General features: G+C 37.1%; 1 protein-coding gene across 12 annotated transcripts in view; it reads right to left on the bottom strand.

Annotated features, from left to right (window-relative positions):
* Nucleotides 1-20,712, bottom strand: part of myo18ab (myosin XVIIIA b) — a 240,629-nt gene that overhangs the window by 119,715 nt on the left and 100,202 nt on the right. For 4 of the 12 annotated variants that reach the window (XM_072243295.1, XM_072243304.1, XM_072243302.1 and 1 more), the window contains 4 exons: nt 7,255-7,342; nt 5,518-5,630; nt 2,813-2,989; nt 878-1,088 (listed from right to left, as the gene is read on the bottom strand). In XM_072243295.1, the coding sequence (XP_072099396.1) occupies nt 878-1,088; nt 2,813-2,989; nt 5,518-5,630; nt 7,255-7,342 (589 nt within the window). Of the gene's footprint in view, nt 1-877; nt 1,089-2,812; nt 2,990-5,517; nt 5,631-7,254; nt 7,345-14,333; nt 14,427-17,175; nt 17,287-20,712 lie in introns of those variants that run through there. The other 8 variants (XM_072243292.1, XM_072243298.1, XM_072243293.1 and 5 more) reach the window with 4 other exon arrangements.

The raw sequence follows: 20,712 nt of genomic DNA, 5'->3' as shown, positions 1-20,712 counted from the left end.
ATCCAGATTGCTATCAGCGAAAGGTGAAAAAGCCAGCATCTGTGATGGTATGGGGGTGCATCAGTGCCCACGGCATGGGTGAGTTGCATGTATGTGAAGGTACCATTGACTCTGAGGCGTATATTAGGATTTTAGAGAGACATATGTTGCCATCAAGGCGACGTCTCTTCCCAGGACGTCCATGCTTATTTCAGCAGGACAATGCCAGACCACATTCTGCATGGGCTACAACAGCGTGGCTTTGTAGACACAGAGTGCGTGTGCTTGACTGGCCTGCTGCCAGTCCAGATCTATCTCCTATTAAAAATGTATGGCGCATCATGAAGAGGAGAATCAGGCAACGGACACCACGGACTGTTGAGCAGCTGAAGTCTTATATCAAGCAAGAATGGACAAAATTTTCAATTGCAAATCTACTACAATTAGTATCCTCAGTTCCAAAACGATTAAAAAGTGTTATTAAAAGGAAAGGTGATGTAACACAATGGTAAACATGCCTCTGTCCCAACTTTTGTTGAGTGTGTTACAGCCATCAAATTCTAAGTTTGTGTATGTTTACAAAATACAATTAAGTTGGTCAGTAAAACTATTGAAAATCTTTTCTTTGTGCTTTTGTCAGTTAAATAAAGGCTCACGTGAATTAACATATCACAGATTTTTGTTTTTATTGCATTTTGGAAAATATCCCAACTTTACTGGAAATGGGGTTTGTAAATCTGCCTTTCACACTTTGAATTAAAAAAACAAAATTTGATTCTATAAGACTTCAGATAATCAGAAAATGGCCCTGGAAGATTTTAAATGCACATGTTTTAACATCAAGTAAGATGTAGGCATACTAAAGGTCAAATATTTACAGATAAAATATTTTTCCTACCAGTAACGATTTTCCCTGTGCTCCCAGCAATTGTAACCAAATACTGAACAAGATGTTGGCTGTTTGTGGTTTTACCACTGCCACTTCTGCCTAACAGAACAACGGACTGATCTTGCCTGGTAGTTAGTAAATTTCTGTAGGCAGCTTGTGCAATAGCATACACATGTGGAGAAGTATCTTCTCTGCGACATCCTTTAAACATGTGCATAACCTAAAACATGAATAATGTGATTAAACTTTGTACAGATTACTAAACTATATTTGAAAGAAAATGTCACATGTTTTGCTGTATTTAAATGAATAGTATTTCATATTCAGTTAATTAAAAGTAATTTAAGGTTATACAAACATATCTATTTCTAGACATATAAATGACAATTTAACTTATGCCACATGACTTTGGAACAATCAAGCAAATCGAGTTTCAGGTTTTTTTTGTTACTTCTTTATTTTATAGAATTTACTACTGAAATATATACTAGTCTCAAATATGCAACAAATTCATCATAATGTACCATTAAAATCAGTCCCCATCCCATCAGAACTGCAAGACAGGAATGGAAAAAAAATACTGAAAAGGAGTGTACCATCCGCTATTCAAAAAAAGCTTGAGCACTGATATTAAATGCCTTCTGAAGGTAACCTGTATAGAACAGCAATAACTAACATGTTAGTACTAAAAGATTTTTGATCCTCTACAGAAAAAATCATGGTATATTTTTTGCTACACTACTTTTACAGATTAACTTTGTTTTTATTCATTGTTCAATTCAACATCATGGTTTCTTATCAGCTTCAAAGTCATAGTATCCTTAAAATAAGGCACCAAACAATTCCATAGTTCTTTGGGAATATTGGAGATTTCCAGAGTACCCACACATCTGTTTGCACTTTATAAAGTCAAAAACACAGGTAAGATTCTAAAGAAAGGTCCAGAATTAATTTCTTATGTTTGTTTTTCAAAGTGAAACAGCAATTCATAACTATTAGTTTCTAAAACACCTGCAGTATGCTAAACCAGCTGATTGAACAACCCAATTTCAACATCAAATATTATCAGACAATTAAATGAAAAATGAGAGCCATCAATAAATCTAACGATACAAATGTACAGCTTAGAATATTCATACTTACAAGATGGATATAATTTCCAAACTGCAGTAATGTAAACCTATTCTTTACATTCACTGGAAAATGTGTGTATAACAAATGATCTCGGATAACTTTTCTGATAAATTTTGGTATAAGCATCTCACTTATTTTTATTCAGGATTTATTTTTAAATATATTATTCCTTTTTAAATACAAAATATTCAAAAAGTCTGATTACAACATAAACCAATCTTCAAATTTGTCTTTTGTTAATGTAAACAATTGCAAAAGTTCACTTCTAAACACTTGAAATTTAATGGGTTACACATTCACAAATGGAATCAGAATTAGAAAAGATTGATTATTTTGAAAAATATGTAAATGGCACTGTTGGTAATGTGCTTTGCACCTTAGCCCCAGAGTAACACTGCTTCGTTTGGCTGTACTAACGTATAGTTCAATGATAAACTTGAAACTTGAACTTGAATTTGGACTATTATTAAAAATTATGCAATTTTATTAGTTAGACATCAATATCACAAGCCATAAAATGATAGGAAAGAACTCTTATTTCATTTCACTTATTCATTAAGTATTTTTCAGCAAGAACCCCACATAATTTTAGTTGAATTACTCAGTATAGGAATTTTTAAAAAGAAAGACAGAACTTAGACAGTACTTTGTATAACTTTCAGATACTAATCATACAATAGGCCAAAAATATCTTGAATTCAAGTTGGAATGATAAAGAATTGAAGATATCGCTATAAGTGTGATTGAAATTTCATGGTTCAAAATACACTAATATTTAATATGCACAATACCAGAATATTAATGACATACCTTCTCAGAATACATTGAAGGAGAGCTGAGGGGATTGACTACTACCATATTTGACCCTGCATATGTGTGGATTAGGTTACTTCCATACCGTTGGCGTATCGTATGCAGAACACTAGATTCATTGAGATACAACAAGGATGCAAGATCTTCCACTCGGTCATAGGTTGGTGGATTGGCCTATTAAATGAAGCATATGGAATAAAGATAAAGAATACAATTCAATCAGAAAACAAAATATAAAGCATGCCAATGGATTTGTGCTAATAAAGGTGATCAAAAAGGATTTTCAGCTGCAAACCAGCAGACTTCTGTCATAACTTTTTTGCTAGTGAAGCCAAAGTCAGAACCTTCCTCCCCCACAGAGGGAGAAACTTAAAAACAAGGTGAGTACTTCATGCATAAAGAATCTGCTATAAATTCAGCTATTAAGAAACCTGCACAAAGCACTTCAAATTGCCTGCTGTGGCACTGGAATAAAATCCGAGAGTAGATTTAGGCCCATGTTGACAGAGTTAATGCTTCAGGACCTCTGAGGTATGCACAGGAGTATTGCTGCACTTTAAACCAACTACAGCTTGTAAGTGGATTGATAAGGATCATTGATAAGGATAAGGTGGCTGGGGTTCTATCTATGTATCTGGTCTGCAATGCCACTCAAACTGTGTTTTTTCACAGTGGATGAAATCCCGTTCCTGGAGCTCACTGACCGGCTGTTTTCTGACATTCTCCAGGCAGCGTGGAAGACTATACATCAAATATACTCTCAGAAACGCAGATTTAACAAGGTGACTTCATAGTCATCCCACCCTACAAAAACTCATTTCAGGGAGGTAGCACCATCATTTCAGGGAGGTAGCACCCCCGCCCCCAGCAACCCCAAATCCGCCCCACCCACCCACCATTGACCTCCAAGGGTGTACTTTGTTTAGTGATTTTGTCTAATCTGTAACCAAGTTGGGTATATGCAGCAAATGTGACATTGAAGTATATACTTATCTTATATTATCATGTTTATTCTATTACAACTTTAAGCAAGTCTACAGTGAGTTTGGCCTTATCACGTAGGACATCAATAGCGTAGCTCCTTGGCAGCTCGCCAGCTAGTTTAAATCAGGGGTCCCCAACCTTTTTTGCACCATGGACCGGTTTAATATTGACAATATTCTTGTGGACCGGCCGACCTGGGGGAAGGGGGGATGGGAGGGTGTTAAACGCGACTGGAATATAGATGATAAGTCAACTATAAGTCACTTGTAAGTGGCTAATACACTCAATTTCATTTCTAAAAGGGTTTATCTAACAAATTTAATATTAAACACACAGAGCATATTTTCCTCGCATGAATGTAGTGATAAGTCAATTATAACAGTGGTCCCAAATCTCCGGGCCGCGAAGAATGCAGCAGTACAGCAGTAGCCAGAACACACCCAGCACACTTTTAAGAAAAAAGCCGAAATAAACAAGCTAATTGATTAGGTGCTGCCTGGCATGTAAATGTCAGCCTAGATCAGAGACGGCGCAATCGGCAATCGCCTCTGATCTGGGCCGACATTTATGTGCTGGACGGCACCTAATTAATTAACTTGTTTATTTCGTTTTTTTTCTTAAAGGTGTGCTGGGTGCATTCCGGCCACTGCTGCATTCTTCGCAGCCTGGAGGCTGGGGACCACTGAATTATAAGTCACTTATAAGTCAATAGGATTGTAACATTTTAAGTAATGTTTGGATATTAAACACACAGCGCACGTTTTCCTCGTATGAACATATAAAATGATTGCAACACACCAATATCGCTGAATCAGTGGGAGCCCTGGGCTTGCTTTCCTGCAACAACACAGTCCTATCGAGGGGTGATGGGAGACAGCAGTACTCGGAGGGGGTTTCTTATGTCTAGTCTATTCTGCAATTTAGTTTTCAATGCATTCATTGTAGAAAACCCTGCTTCGCAGAAATATGTTGGAAATGGAAGCAACGTTTTCAGTGCTTTCGTGGCTATCTCAGGATATTCAGCCTTGACTTTGATCCAGAATGCCGGCAGAGATGTTATGTCAAACATACTTTTCAGCCCGCCGTCATTTGCAAGCTGGAGGAGTTGATCTTTCTCCTGCACTGGCATGGATGATTCACTGCGGATATTCACAAATGGGTCACAGACCCATTCCTTTGCACGTCTTGGGTCACTGATGACCTCGCGTGCGTTAAAATTCAACAGTGCGTGACAAGGAATGAGGAAAGGTGCAGCTGACTCATATCGTTTCATATCGCCAAATCATATTGTTTCTTCGCGGCCCGGTGGTTGGGAACCTCTCTTAGCACGAAGAGATACCAATCAGGATGCTTGCTCTCCCTCTCCCGTTCAAAAAAATCTATTTCTGGGATATTGTATATAATTTCCGGGCCTCAGGGAGCCACTATCGATATGCGGGAGACTCCCGGAACTTCCGCGAGAGGTGGGGTGTCTGGCCTATGCCTTTACAGAAGCCAGATGAAAATCATTTTTTAATATAGACATCGTTTGTCTTTGGTTATAGCTGTATAAAGTGAGAATTACTGCATGTTCAGTATATTTAATAATTAGCACCTTGAGGAAAACAAAGTCTCAAGTAGCTATATACCAAACTTCAAAGGATGATAAAATTTATTTAAAAATTATAACAACAAAGAATCAAAATATTTGTAAGGTCATTTGTATGCACTAGACTTGCCTTTTCCACATCATCTTCATCTACATCCAGAATAGTTCGATCATGATCCAGTTTAATTTTCACTTTTCCTTCTGGCAGTTTAGGGAGTGCAGCATCAGTTTTTAAACAAGCAGCTGCAACAATAAATAGGATCTTAAGCATGCTAAATGCAATGTTATGAAACACAATATTTACATTTAAAGATGTATCTATTTAGTACAATTCCTGGTGTAACAAAGACATACAGTATTTGGAGCTAATCTAACTTCAACTGAAATTATAGTTTAGTTTAAAAAAATACTGTATACTAAAGCACTTTGATGTAGGAAGCAATCAAACAAAATGGCTAATATCAATTGACAATGTCTGTTAGTTGGTGCATTTGATTATCATGAAAATGGGGGGGAAAAATGTAAAAGTTCTTCAAGAAAAAAGGAGAGCATTATACCTACCACTAGCTGCCTCCAGCTACAAAGTTCATCAGATTTTTGAGGCATCTGAGGTATATCATGAATAATTGTGACCCTCTAATCCATTGGAATGTTCCTATTTTAATTCAAGGATGTGAGATTTATGGCAGTGCTATTACACAACCCAACGACACAAAAAGAAAGTGACAATAATCTGGCTTCTTCAACCACAAAGAGTTCTAAAATTGGCAGAAGCAATCAACCAATGATACAAATGATCGGTTGCTAGGCCACTTAAGAGTAATAACACTGCTCTATAGGTTTAAGTATCCCTCAACACCTAAAAAAAAATCTTGCAATAGTGATGCTGCTTTAGTGGGCCTGTTGCCTGTTTTGAGAGTAAACTTTGATTAGAGAGCTCTATAACACCAAGGCCAAAGCCATGCATGAGGTAGAAATGACTCTATGTATCTTTCTTCCTCCACATTTTTAAGTGAATGGGATGGTTGGGGAGAGAAAGAACATTTGAGGAAAGACCATCTTTTGCTCACATCAGTTCTAGCACGCACACCGTAGTGAAGGAGTTGACCAAGGGTAAAAGGAGATGATAAAGATAAAGATGCACACACACAGCATCTGCAGATTTTCTCTTGTTTATGATAGAGATGAACCTGAAATTTGGGGCTGGGAGCTGGAGGCTGGTGGGATGTGGTAAGAGGGCAGTAGTATATTGGGTAAGACACAAAATTCCACTGAGGTTCAAGGTTACGGAAATCTTCCGTGAAATCAGCAACAAGAAAGGCATTTGGACAGGTAAGGGGAGGGGAGGGACTTGGAAGGTACGGGCCAAACAGAGGCAACTGGAATTAGCAGGAAGAATACTGTTGTCAGCATGGACCTGTTAGGCCAAAGGGTCTGTTTCTGTGCTGTATTACTCCATGACTCGAATATGTCCTTAAATGTTTAGTGTATTATAATATTATATTCAAGGAAGCTCAACTATTAACTACCCAGTACAGAATTTAGAATCTGGTGAATTGTTAATATGATGCACCTATTACAACTTCGCCATTAACAGCTCAAGCACTTGTTAAAGTTACAATACAATCAGTTGGAAAATGCATCTAATAACACCAGAACTTAAGTTTAGAGAAATAAACAAAATAAAGTCACAGTTAACATAACATACAGGTATTTAAATATTGAGTAGAAAAACACTTAGTAATAAAATAATTGATTACGGAATAAATTTTCTATGTTTGGTCCAACCCTGTCCTGTGTCTCAAAGCCAGCGACTTCAAATTTTACATAGAATCAATAAGGAAGAAAAATTTACATGTATAATTACCTAATGAGAATCCATCTTTGTGGACCAGCCACACTTTATCAGCTTCAAACCATGCCTGCTCTGCAGCAATCTGCTCCTCAGTCTTCGCCTGTAATCATATTTAATAGGGTATGTCAAATTAGTTCATAGTATGTTAACAATAGACTTCCTGTTAACAATGACAAAGATGCAGCACCATAGGAGTTTTTAAAGACAAGTTATTGCTTTGCTCAAATTTTTTTAATATCTTTTTCAAAATATTTTTAAACACCTTGTGTTATTAGCCAGATCATACTATTTAAATTTTAGATCAAATTTTACCCATTTTCAGGCCATATAATTTGTTTAATCTCCAAGAATACAATTATTTTGGGGCATTATTATATTGAAGGAACTAAGATGTCAACTACCCTATGCAGGAAACTACAGAAAGAACATTGTTAATATGATTGTAATATTTTCTTAGTTTCTGAAATTTGTATTTAAATATCTAATATCATATTCCATCAACTAACGAAAATTTTATATTTTCCAATTACATCCTCATATGATTTATACAAAACAGAATGAATTAATTAAAAACAGCTGTACGCCTATTGACTGTCAGTTGGAAAACCTTACCTAGTCAGATCAAAAAGCAAATTACACATTTCTTCACATCTTTCTGACACACATTTATTGGCAAAACTACCGTAGTAAAGTAACAATTTTAAACCTTTAAGTTACTTTCACTTGTATTTATTTCAGTTTACTATACTGTATTTGTTCCTCACAAAATGTGCTTCCCTATTCTGCTTTAAGGAAATATAATCAATGTGAAACAGATTCTGGAGAAGGCCATTCAATGAGATCACAACTGATCCTTTATCTCAGCGCCACTTTCCTGCATCAACAGTTTATCATTCAATTCCCTTAATACCCAAGAATCCATTGAGCTCAGGGACTATGCCTCCACAAATTTCTGGCTGAAGAATTTTTCCTCATTTCTGCATTGAATGATTGACTCTGTATTTTGAGACATTGGTCCTTAATTTTAGACACCATAATCCCTGGATTCATTATCAAACACAGGAAAATTGTGTATGTTTCAATGAGTTTGCCTGTTGTTCCATTTAACTTAAGAGTGTAGCTTAACATCTTTACATTGGAGGATTGCTCAGCACCACAATCCTCAAAATTAACTGGTGAACTTTCATTGGACATCCTAGACAATCATAATCTCCTCCAAATGAGACCAGACTTGTAAATAATATTGCTGGAGCAATTTTACCAGGGTCTCATATATTTTCAATAAGATGTCTTTATTCTACATTCAAATTCACCTGCAACTTATTCATTTCGGTTTTCAGTTGTTCATTCCCAAGGTCACCCTGCCGCTCTCATTGTCTCACTTTAAAAAACAAACTTCACTTTCCTATTTTGCTCTGAAAATAAATGACTTCATATTTTGCTGTTATATACCATGCACATAGCCTGAACTCTCCATCTACTCAGTTACCCATTTTCAGTCATCACCAAATTTAAATATGACACATAGTCCCTTCATTCAAGTACCTGATACAGATTGTGAGTAGGGCTGCAGCATCTATCCTAGCACTGTTAGTCATAACTTCACAACTCAAAAATAGCCTGCTATTTCCATATATGTTCTGCATAGTAACCAAACGTCAATGCACACCACTATATTACCCTCCCAGTCCCTCATTGCTCTAATTATTGGTCATCACTCCAACTCCAGGTACACTATATCCTCTGGTTTAGCTATATCTATTCTGCTTGTTACAGTAACACCCCACCCAACCCCCCCCCCCATAACCCCTGTCACAAAGAAACTAAAATGTTAACCATGTTTTCTTTGCTACTTTCCAATTTGTGTGAACATTAGCAGAATCAATTAAAATTCCAGATTGAGGCAACTACTGCATCCACCATTTCCACAACCACCATTTTTACCAATGCTAATTCTTTCTGCTATTCATCACTCTATACCTGTTGTCTCCACCATTTTCAAGTTTTCTGCCATGAAAGCCAATGCAAAATCCACTGTCATTTCACTGGCATTTTCTTATTCACTAATATAATTTCTTTATTTGTTTCTTAAGGTACAGCACAGAACAGCCCCTTCTGGTCCTTCAAACTGCACCACCCAGTAATCCCTCGATTTAATCCTAGCATAATCACAGGACAATTTACGATGACCAACTGACCTGCCAACCGGAACGTCTTTAGACTATGGGAGGACACTAGAGCACCCGGAGGAAACTCATGGGGTACTGGGGAAGAATATACAACTCTTTCAGCTAAATAGGGAAAGTGAGGAGGTGATTGATAATACAAGAGAGATAGTGGACAGCACCTCTGTGACAGTCCCCCTCAGAAATCAATATATCGTTTTAGATACTGTTGGAGAGGTTGACCTGACAGAGGAAGACTACAGCGAACAGGACTCTGGCACTCTGCTCAATGCCATGATCAAGAGAGCAAGGAGAAATGCAGTAGTTATAGGGGATTCCATAATGAGGGGAATCTCTTGTGATTCTGCGAGCCGGACAAGGATACCTGGATGGTGTGTTGCCTCCCTGGTGCCAGGGTACAGGATGTCTCAGATCAGGTCCAGAGGATTCTGAGGAGAGAGGTCAAGCAGCCAGAAGTCTTGGTACATGTTGGTACCAATGACATAGACAGAAAAAGAGAGGAGGTCTTGAAGGAAGATTACTGGGAGCTGGGAAGAAAATTGAAAAGCCGGACCTCCAGAGTAATAATCTCAGGATTACTGCCTGAGCCATGCGCTAATGAAGGTAAGAATAGCAGAAATTAGCAGATGAATGTGTGGCTAAGTAACTGGTGCAGGGGGCAGAGCTTCAAAATCTTTGGATCATTGGGATCTATTTTGGGGGAGGTATGACTTGTACAAAAACGATAGGTTACACCTGAACTCAAAGGGTACTAATATCCTAGCAGGATTGTTTAATATAGCTGTTAGGGAGGGGTTAAACTAAGTTGGCAGGGGGAAAGAAACCAGGGTGTTAGGGTCGAAGAAGAGGAAAACAGAAATAAGTCAAAGATACTGTGCAGCAAAGATGGCAAGAAGGACAGGCAGGTGAATAGACAGAATAATTTGCTGTGCAATAGAAATATAGCAAAATCAGTAACAGATACTGATCTAAATGTACTGTACTTAAATGCACCCAGCATTAGAAATAAAGTGGATGACTTTGTTGTACAGCCACAGGTTAAAAGATATGACGTTGTGGCCATCACCAAGTCATGGCTAAATGATGGATGTGATTGGGAGCTGAATGTCCAAGGATACACAGTGTATAGGAAAGATAGGAAGGTAGGTAAAGGGGATGGCGTGGCCCTGATGGTAAGCAATGATATCAAATCACTAGAAAGAAGGGACATAGGATCAGAAGAGGTAGAATCCTTATGGGTCGAGTTAAGAAATGGCAAGGGTAAAAAGACACTAATAGCAGTTATATACAGGCCCCCAAACAGCAGCCAGGATGTGGACTACAAGTTACAGCTGGAAATAGAAAAAGCATATCGAAAGAAAAATGTCAAGATAATTATGGGGGATTTTAATATGAAAGTGGATTGGGAAAGTCAGGAAGGTACTGGATCTCAGGAGAGGGAGTTTGTACAATGCTTTTTGGAGCAGCTTGCCCATAAGCCCACCAGGGGATCAGCTGTTTTGGATTGGGTGCTGTGTAATGAACCTGAGGCGATTAAGAAGCTGGAGGTAATGGAACCCCTTGGAAGTAGTGATCATAATCTGATTGAGTTCAGTTTCAAATTTAAAAAGGAGAAGCTGGTATCAGGTGTATTGATATTTCAGTGGAACAAAGGAAATGATAGTGGTATGAGAAAGGAACTGGCCCAAGTAGATTGGAAAAGTAAGCTAGATGGAGGGACGGTAGAACAGAATGGGATGAAATTCCTACAAGAAATAAGGAAAGTGCAAGAAAAATATATTTCAAGAAAAAAGAAAATCATGAATGGAAAAATGGCACAAATATGGCTAAAATAAAAGCACAAGAGACTGCGTATAAGGAAGCAAAATTTAATGGGAAAACTGAGGACTGGATGACTTTTAAAAACTTACAGAAGGAAACTAAGAAAGTCATTAGGAAAGAAAAGATGAATTATGAAAGGAAGTTGGCAAGTAACATAAAAAAGATACTAAGAGTTTTTTCAAATATCTGACGAGTAAAAGAGTGGCATGGGTAGATATAGGAACGATTGAAAAAGATGCTGGAGAAATTATAATGGATAACAAAGAGATGGCAGAGGACCTAAATGAGTATTTTGCATCAGTCTTCACAGTGGAAGACATTAGCAACATACCTGATAGCCAGACGTCTCAGGGAATAGAAATAGGTACTGTCAAGATTACTAGAGAGAAAGTGCTTGAGAAGCTAAATGAACTAAGAATAGATAAGTCTCCCGGACCAGATGGGGTGCACCCACAGGTTCTGAAGGAGGTGGCTTGGAGATTGTGGAGGCATTGGAAATGATCTTCCAGGAATCAATAGACTCTGGCATGGTTCCAGAGGACTGGAAGGTCACAAATGTAGTTCCGCTGTTTAAGAAAGGAAGGAGGCAGCTAAAAGAAAATTACAGACCTATTAATCTGACATCGGTAGTTGGGAAGTTATTGGAGTCGATCCTCAAGGACAAGGTTATTAAATACCTCAAGGTGCATGACAAGATAGGTCCAAGCCAGCATGGTTTCATGAAAGGAAGATCCTGCCTCACCAACCTATTGGAATTTTTTGAGGCAATCTCAAATAAGATTGATAAGGGAGAGGCTGTGGATGTTGTGTACTTGGATTTTCAAAAGGCCTTCGATAAGGTGCGCATAAGAGGCTGCTTAATAAGCTGAGAGCCCATGGAATTACAGGAAAGATATTGGAATGGGTGGAGCATTGGCTGATAGGCAGAAAGCAAAGGGTGGGAATAAAGGGATCCTATTCTGGTTGGTTGCTGGTTACTAGTTGTGTTCCGCAGGGGTCGGTGTTGGGGCCACTTCATTTTACAATGTAGTTCAATGATTTAGATTATGGATTTAATGGTTTTGTGGCTAAATTTGCGGATGACACCAAGATAGGTGGAGGAGCAGGAAGTGTTGAAGAAATGGAAAGGTTGCAGAGAGACTTGGCCAGCTTAGGAGAATGGGTAAAGAAATGGCAGATGAGATACAATGTTGAAAAATGTACGGTTGTACATTTTGGAAGAAGAAATAATCCGGCAGATTATTATTTAGATGGGGAGAAAATTCAAAAATCTGAAGTGCAAAGGGACTTGGGGGTCCTCATGCAGGATACCCTAAAGGTTAACCACCAGGTTGGATCAGCAGTAAGGAAAGCGAATGCTATGTTGGCATTCATTTCAAGAGGAATAGCGTATAAGAGTAAGGAGGTGTTGATGAGGTTCTATGGGGCACTGGTGAGACCTCATTTGGAATACTGTATGCAGTTTTGGGCCCCCTATCTTAGAAGGGATGTTCTGATGTTGGAGAGAGTTCAGAGAAGAAATACGAAGATGATTCCTGGAATGCAGGGGCTAACATATGACGAGCGTTTGTCAGCTCTTGGACTGTATTCATTGGAGTATAGAAGAATGAGAGGGGATCTCATAGAAACATTTCGAATATTGAAAGGGTTGGACAGAGTTGATGTGGAAAGGCTGTTTCCCTTGGTGGGTGAGTCCAGGACAAGAGGCCACAGTCTTAGAATTAGAGGGTACCCATTTAAAACAGAGATGAGGAGAAATTTTTTTTAGCCAGAGGGTTGTGGATATATGGAATTCGTTGCCACATACAGCTGTGGATGCCCAATCATTGAGGTTGTTTAAGGAGGAGATTGATAGGTATCTAATTAGAATAGTTTAGCTCGTGATGGAGTGGCGGAGCAGACTCGATGGGCCGAATGGCCTACTTCTGCTCCTTTGTCTTGTGATCTTGTGATCCTCATAAACAGTAGTGGGAATTGAACCTAGGTTGCTGGTATTTCTTGTTTCGATCTTATCTTCTGTGATTTTCTTTTCTTTCCATATGCCTATGAAATATTTTACAGACTAGTTTTAGTTGCCAACTCTATTACTTGCATTCTACTTACGCTAATCTTGATTTACCTTGCTCCTACTCGAAATGGAGGCATACCTTTAATGCTTACATCCATTCTTCAGTATTGTTTTCGATACTTATTTTGGTACTCTGCACAATCATCTAGCCCTTCTACTCTCCTCTACTTGCTCCAAACAATTTAGTTAAAGCCTCATTTAAAACTTCGCGCATTTGATTTTGTCTGATTCAAGTGATAACTGATAGCAGTTCCAACAGAACTCCCTCAGTTTGCAAAGTTAACACTAAGCTTTCAATTACTGGTATTTTAATTCTCCTCTTATTTAGATTATCTCTTAAAGTAGACTTTAAGAGACTTCTGGACATGGCAAAGACTAACAATTATGCTATTCACCTTCATATCTCCTCCATCATGTTTAACATTGCTTTATGTACTCTATTACTGCATCATTTGCCTGGTACTGTTATCTACTGGTTACTTAAAATTTTCATGCCCCCTAATCATAAATCCTCTCTTGTGATCTTATCTCTTTCTCATTTTTTCTACAGTTTAAAATTTTTTTTTACAATTTGCAATGGTAAATGATCTGAAACATTAATAGTTTTCTAACAAGTTGTCTAACTTGCTAAACATTTCCAGTATTGTCCTTTCTTTTTGCTTTTGAATGCACTGAAAATGAGTGAGCATAGAACACAGAACTAAACATAGATAAAAATACAGCAAGAATAGGGCAATAACTTGTGTTCTGTTTAAAATGCCATTTTTAATTTACGTAAATTTTCCATTCATGAACAATGATCAAAAAGATTATCAAATCAATTATGTACGTGCTTCCAATACACATGATTGTAAAAAAAAATAAACCGCCAAAATTTATACATAATGATTAGAATAAGCATAATCATACATTTAACATGATAAATTAAAAATTAATGGTAAATTAGTTACTCTACATCATGCAAGTACTTCCCAACAAGAATTTCACAAAAGCAGCATGGAAATTTAAATGCCAACCTGAGGCTGGGTTGAGGCAGATGCTGAGGAAGACTGTAGCACAGCTGCTGGCACCTCTTCCACCTTCTGGTGAGCAGCAGCACAAGCCAAGCACAGCAAAGAAAAGCAAACCAAATTTAAAGGATGTTACTTATTGTAACTAAGATCATTTCTGACTTATAGCCACACTCCATGTTTCATTTTTGAGAGCATATTACTTGAAGTGATGAAATTATCAAGGTATCACAGACAGTGGTATAACTTGCAAAGTTTGTGCTACTAAAACTCAGATGAGGAATTTATACTTGGCGTACCAGGATATGTGCACATCTTTTAGCTGGGATGGGAAAGCAGATGTTAAAAATAACAAATATAAAATATGAACTCTGAAGGAGACCTATGGACTCATTTTCAAGGATTCATGTGCCCAATATTTATTGTTTATTTATTTCTTTTTGTATTTGCACAGTTTGTTATTTTTTTGAACACTGGTCAAACACTCAAGTTGGTACAGTCTTTCATTGATTATATTATGGTTATTAATCTATTATGGATTTATTGAGTGTGTCCACAAGGAAATAAATCTCAGGGGTGTATATGTATATGTACTTGGAAAATGTCAAAGTTACCTTTTATTTTAAAATTACAAAAATGTAAGCAAGCTCAAAAGCAATTAAGTCTGGCATTTTTAAGTATTCTACAGTATTATTATACTCATTTGCCAGAAGTAAATTGACAGATTCCTTTCTCCATCATAACCAAAATCATTTGTGAAAAGCAGAAAATTCTAGAGATACTCTAACATGTCAGGGTTGCAGAGAAAGAAAAATATTTTAGGCCAATAACCTGCTCATTAGGCTCAACATCAGCTTGAAATATTAGCCTTTCTTTACCCACTCTCCACAGATACTGCAGACCATGCTGAGTATTTCTAGCTTCTTTAACACTTTGCTTTTGGATACAGCTCTGATATTATAATTGCACATCCAAAAACTACTGGAAATTTTCTTTTTAATAGTTAGATCATCAGACTATAAACATGGCCCTACTAACATCACCCAAATATGATAAATCAAATAAAATAAAGAATGGAGAATCTTACCTACAAGCCCTATGTTCACATTGAGAAGCATAACACAGCAGAGTAACAGCAATGACGATAATCTAATGCCAAAGCGATTAGATTAGATGTAGGATTTAAAAACTGATTTCTTATGGCATGAAACTCATTTCAATTTTGCGAATTCATGAGACTGTGACAATCCAAATGCATATATGCCAAACTGTATTGAAAACTACAGATCAGGACCTTTGCTTATTGCTGGATTCAATTTTCAGTTGCAATTTATGGAGAATAAAACATGTTATTAGCCATTCTGATTTGCCCAAGATTCAAGTTTATGTAAATAAAAATCCTACCAGGTTTGATAGGAATTAATAACATTTTTAAAAAAGCTACATAACTCAACAACAAGGTAACATTTCAAATATAAGTCACCTTTTTTCTACAGAATTTGAAATGTAATTTGAATGCTTGCTAGTTTGTCCATGCACTGACATCTTGAGCCACAGACAGGAAAAGAAGTGGAAAATGTAAGTGACTAGCATCTAACAAAGAATAATTTGTCATGAAAAACCAGAATTGAAAAATGGAACAAGTACAATACCTCAAGCTCACTACATGATGTTCTACCAGAATAAATCATTTACCCAAGAAGTCAGGCAGCATCGATGAAGACAGAAATAAGAATTAATGTTGATGGGGGTCATCAACCTGAAACATTAGCTCTATTCCTGCCCCACTGCTGCTGCATGACTTGCTAAGTATTTCCTGCATTTTGTTTTATTTTTAATTTTATTTCCAGCTTAAACAGCACTTGATTTTTTTTAATCCACTTCTACTTTCAAACTCACCCTGAGTGTTCATTGGACATGATAGCAATAAGTAAATTCATCATTCAGAAAATGTAGATTTTTCACACATACCCCACCCGCCAAATTGTTAAAGCTATTCTGAAGTAGTTCCTTGTTTAAAAAAAAACTTCAAAAACCTGATGGGTAGTAACTCAAACAAAAAATATATTCTGAAGCTGACGTGAACCAACTTCCATATTTGTCACAATTTCTACTTGGAATAAATTTACTCAAAGAAAGAAGAGTTGCTTTTCTTTTCCCATTTTAAGTCCCAATTTAAATAAGATGGAGATAGAAAGTGCCAGGATGAAAGGGGCCAGGGAAGTAATGGAAAAAAAAAATCGAGCAACACACACAAAATACTGGAGGAACTCAGCAGGCCAGGCAGCATCTAGGAAAAGAGTACAGTCGACGTTTTGGGCTGAACCCTTTGGCAGGACTGAAAGGTTAGGTCATATTAGGTAAAATTCAGCACTGAATTAATGTCAAAACAATGTCACATGTCTTTAACATGTAAAATGCCAACAGATTGTCTTGCATGCCAAACACGGCATTCTTTCAAAAACATTGAGTCTCTTTACAAGCCCTTCACATTAGCTCAAAAGGTTGGTAGAACACAAATGCAATTCTGAATACTTGTGACAGTAGAATGTAATAAATACTACTTAAGTTTCCAAGATCAAAAAGTAAAACAAAAGCTATCAAAAAATGTGACATTCCACCTGGAAACTAGCATGCTAATTAAATTATATGTATTGTCTTTAAACAAATATCAAAATTTTGAGAATCACATTCCTTTGCAAAATCTTTGATTTACCCAATTAAAAACAGATGAATTATATAGTAAACAGTGGAGAAACACATCAGCAGGAAATAAACAGGCAAAAAAAGGAACACCAAGAGATGAGAAAAAAAATGCACCACAGGATAGACATGAAAGCAGCCTTACAGTCCAGCATGACACACGGGCACAGACACCAGCCCAGACACCTGCCTGTGCGAGATCGTTGGAGCGGGCGTGGGAATCAATGCTCTGTGTAGAAGTGACCACAGGTTCCAGCTGTGATAGCAATGTAATGTGAAAGAAACAAGATCCAGGTGTAAAAATGAGAATGAAGAGAGAAAGGTGAAGTCATCAAGCAAACAACTGCATAGATATAAATACAGCAAAATCAAAATGCAACCAAGACTGTTATTATAACACATCTGCTTAGGAAATACTGTATTATATTAATTTGGTATAGCATCTAAAATTTGGATTCTATATTTTTTCTTTGATTTGCATTAAAAAGGGACTATAATCTGTAATTTTGCACTATAATATGTGATACTCAGCCCAGAATTTTGCATGTTTCAGCATTTGATGAGGACTGATCTTTCTATAATAGAGATCTGTAGAAGTATTATATACAGAAAATGTTGGAAAAGTTCAGCATTTATTGCATTTTCAGGCTATATTGTGGTTAATTTATCCAGACCACATCATTATGTATCACTCTTAACACTTTGAGTCTTAAACTGGCAGGAAGAAATGTTGACAAAGCCTATGACTGCATATCTCTTTCACGCACCTCTGCTCTCACCCCTTCATCTCCAGGACAGAACAAAGATAGCGTGCTCTTGGTCTTCACCCTCCACCCAAACAGCTTTTCCACTTGATGGGTCATTCTGTGAACTTTCTGCCACCTTCAAAGTGATTTAACCATCAGATGCATTTTCCCTTCTCAGCTTTCCATCAGGACCATTTCCATCCACTCCCACTGATCAACCCCTTCTTATGGCATTTTCCCTTGCAACCAACACTTGTACTTTTCTCCCTTCCCTTCCCACCATCTAGGGGTCCAAATAATCTTTCCAAGTGAAGTAGCAATTCAGGTACACTTCTTCCAAACACCACAGTATTCAGTATGGTCTGCTCCACATTGGAGAAACAAAATTTCAGAGTTTTTTTTGAATGTTTTCAACCCCTGAAACATCAACTCTTTCTTGCTTCCCATAACTGCCTGAGCTGCTGAGTGTTTCCAGTATTTTCTGTATTTCAGTTTCCAGCATTTGTAGTTTTATTTTTATTTTCACTGGAATGTGGAAGAAATAGGTTTCCCTGTATAAACTAAACTGTATTATGTAACTTTAAAAATTGTTAACCGATACAAATGCAAAAACTATGAATGCAAGATCTTGCTACTCCTACTGAGACCGAATGACAATATTTTAGGCAGAATTCCCCTGAAAGTTCCATCAAATGTACTACAAGAAAGATGACTATTAAAAATTTTGATCTACATGGCTCACAGGTAATGTAGCTACATTATATTGCATATTTAGTACACAATCTAAAATTGTCATAAAACTTATTTTAAAGCCTAGTATCAGATTTATTCCAGGAATTGACAGATATTTACAAGGTCATGCATAGGGGCTAAAAGTGAGTTTAGAGATCCTTTCCAAGAACTTGTGACTCATTTGTCAAATCTACAACTACAGATTAATTCTTATGTTACAGCACAAAGCTGAAGAAGTTTTCAAGTAAATACTACCTTTTGAATAGGGCTACTTTCAAACTTGCAGTTTGTTATATAGACTATTGAATGTAGTTCAAAAGTTAAATTTACAAATTCTGCTTACTATAACAAACCATGTGATATTCAAGTTGAAAATGTCAAATAAAATTTCCTAATATTAAATTTATTGAGATGAAGTTTATTTTGATGAATGCTCAAGCCTGTACGTATCGGGAACAATGAGAATTTTTTTCAATTATCTCGTGACTTTACAACACAAAAGGACACTGAAAAACAGTTTCTAAAATTCATATCTATCTTCATATTAGCATGCAACTTAAGTAGAAATGCTGCTGACATTTTAAAGTAAGTTTTAAAAATAAAGCTAACAAAAATATAAACTAGTCAAAGTTAGAACGAGGAAACAGACTTAATATCATTGCAGCAAATACAAAATTTTAAATTACAGAGAAAATTCACAAGGATGGTGCCAGGACTGGAGGACTGAGTTATAAGATTGAATGGGTTAGTAACTTATTCCTTGAAATGTTGAAGATTGAGGGGAAAATTGATAGGGGTATACAAAATCATGAGGGATATAGATAGAGTAAATGCAAGTAGGCTTTTTTCCACTGAGGTTGGAGGGGATTACAACCAGAAGTCATGGGATAACGGTGAAAGTTGAAAAGTTTAAGGGGAACATGAGGGGAAACTTCTTCACTCAGAGGGTCATGAGAGTGTGGAATGAGCTGCCAGCACAAGAGAGATTTGGATAGGTACCTGGACAGAAGGAGTATGGATGGCTATGGCCCAGGTGCAGGTTGATGGGACTAGGCACGGACTAGATGGGCTGAAGAACCTGTTTCTATGCTGTACTTTTCTATGACTCTTGTGTTTACATTATTTCTAAAATAGTATCTCAACTATGAAGGTATCTCAATACTTTTATCCCCCACAAACATAGTAAGTCACTAGTAGGAGGCTCCAAACTATAAAAAAATCAGAATAATTGGCAAAAATATCTGAGGAATGATAGCAAGAAATCAAATTTTGCAGTGATTTCATCTAATCTACAAAATACGTCGAAAGGATAGTGGAAGGGAACTCATTAATAATTGTCAAGGGGAATTGGCAACATATTTTAAATGGAAACACTTGCAGGGATACGAGAAGATTAGTAGGTTAAATTTTAAAAATTATTCTTTTGCAGCATTTACACTAGCATCACACCCTAAGGAGAATAAAAAGCAATGATGGACATCTTGCCTATCGTTTTGTTATCTCTTCACTTGACGATTTTAAAACCAGAATGCACGCAAGAATTATGATATCTCAGTACATTTGGAAGAATATGTGCAAATGGTCACGTCCTGATTGTCTGCCCTTGGAAATGCCTCTGCTTTGAACATAATTCCGAGTGGGCTTCCTCATTCTACTCTCAAATCATTTAATATCAATAAAAACTATCCTAATTTGCACTGACTTGTTTGCCATTCTCCCTCCAATATGCATGGTGATGAACAGGCTCCCAGTTACACAACTTGATTTTAAAATTATCACCTTCATTTTTCTCTCGACTCTAACTCTCCAAGATAATAAATGTTCCACTAATTCTTCTCTCATATTTATTCTTAAACTGAATTCCTTCTTCTTCCTTCATCTTCCAAGGAGCTTTAAGTTCCTCGGGGTCAATATCACTAATGACCTAACTTGGTCCAACCAAGCACAGTCCGCTGCCAAGAAGGCCCACCAGTGCCTTTACTTCCTGAGAAAGCTAAAGAAATTTGGCCTGTCCCCTAAAACCCTCACTAATTTTTATAGATGCACTGTAGAAAGCATTCTTCTAGGGTGTATCACAACCTGGTATAGAAGTTGTCCTGTCCAAGACCGGAAAAAGCTGCAGAAGATCGTAAACACAGTCCAGCACATCACACAAACCAATCTTCCCTCCTAGGACTCACTTTACACCGCACGCTGTCAGAGCA

Source organism: Mobula birostris, chromosome 25 (assembly GCF_030028105.1).
Source record: "Mobula birostris isolate sMobBir1 chromosome 25, sMobBir1.hap1, whole genome shotgun sequence".
NCBI classification, from domain to species: domain Eukaryota; kingdom Metazoa; phylum Chordata; class Chondrichthyes; order Myliobatiformes; family Myliobatidae; genus Mobula; species Mobula birostris.
Note: the sequence above shows the minus strand (reverse complement) of the source record. Positions and strands in the feature narration are given on the sequence as shown.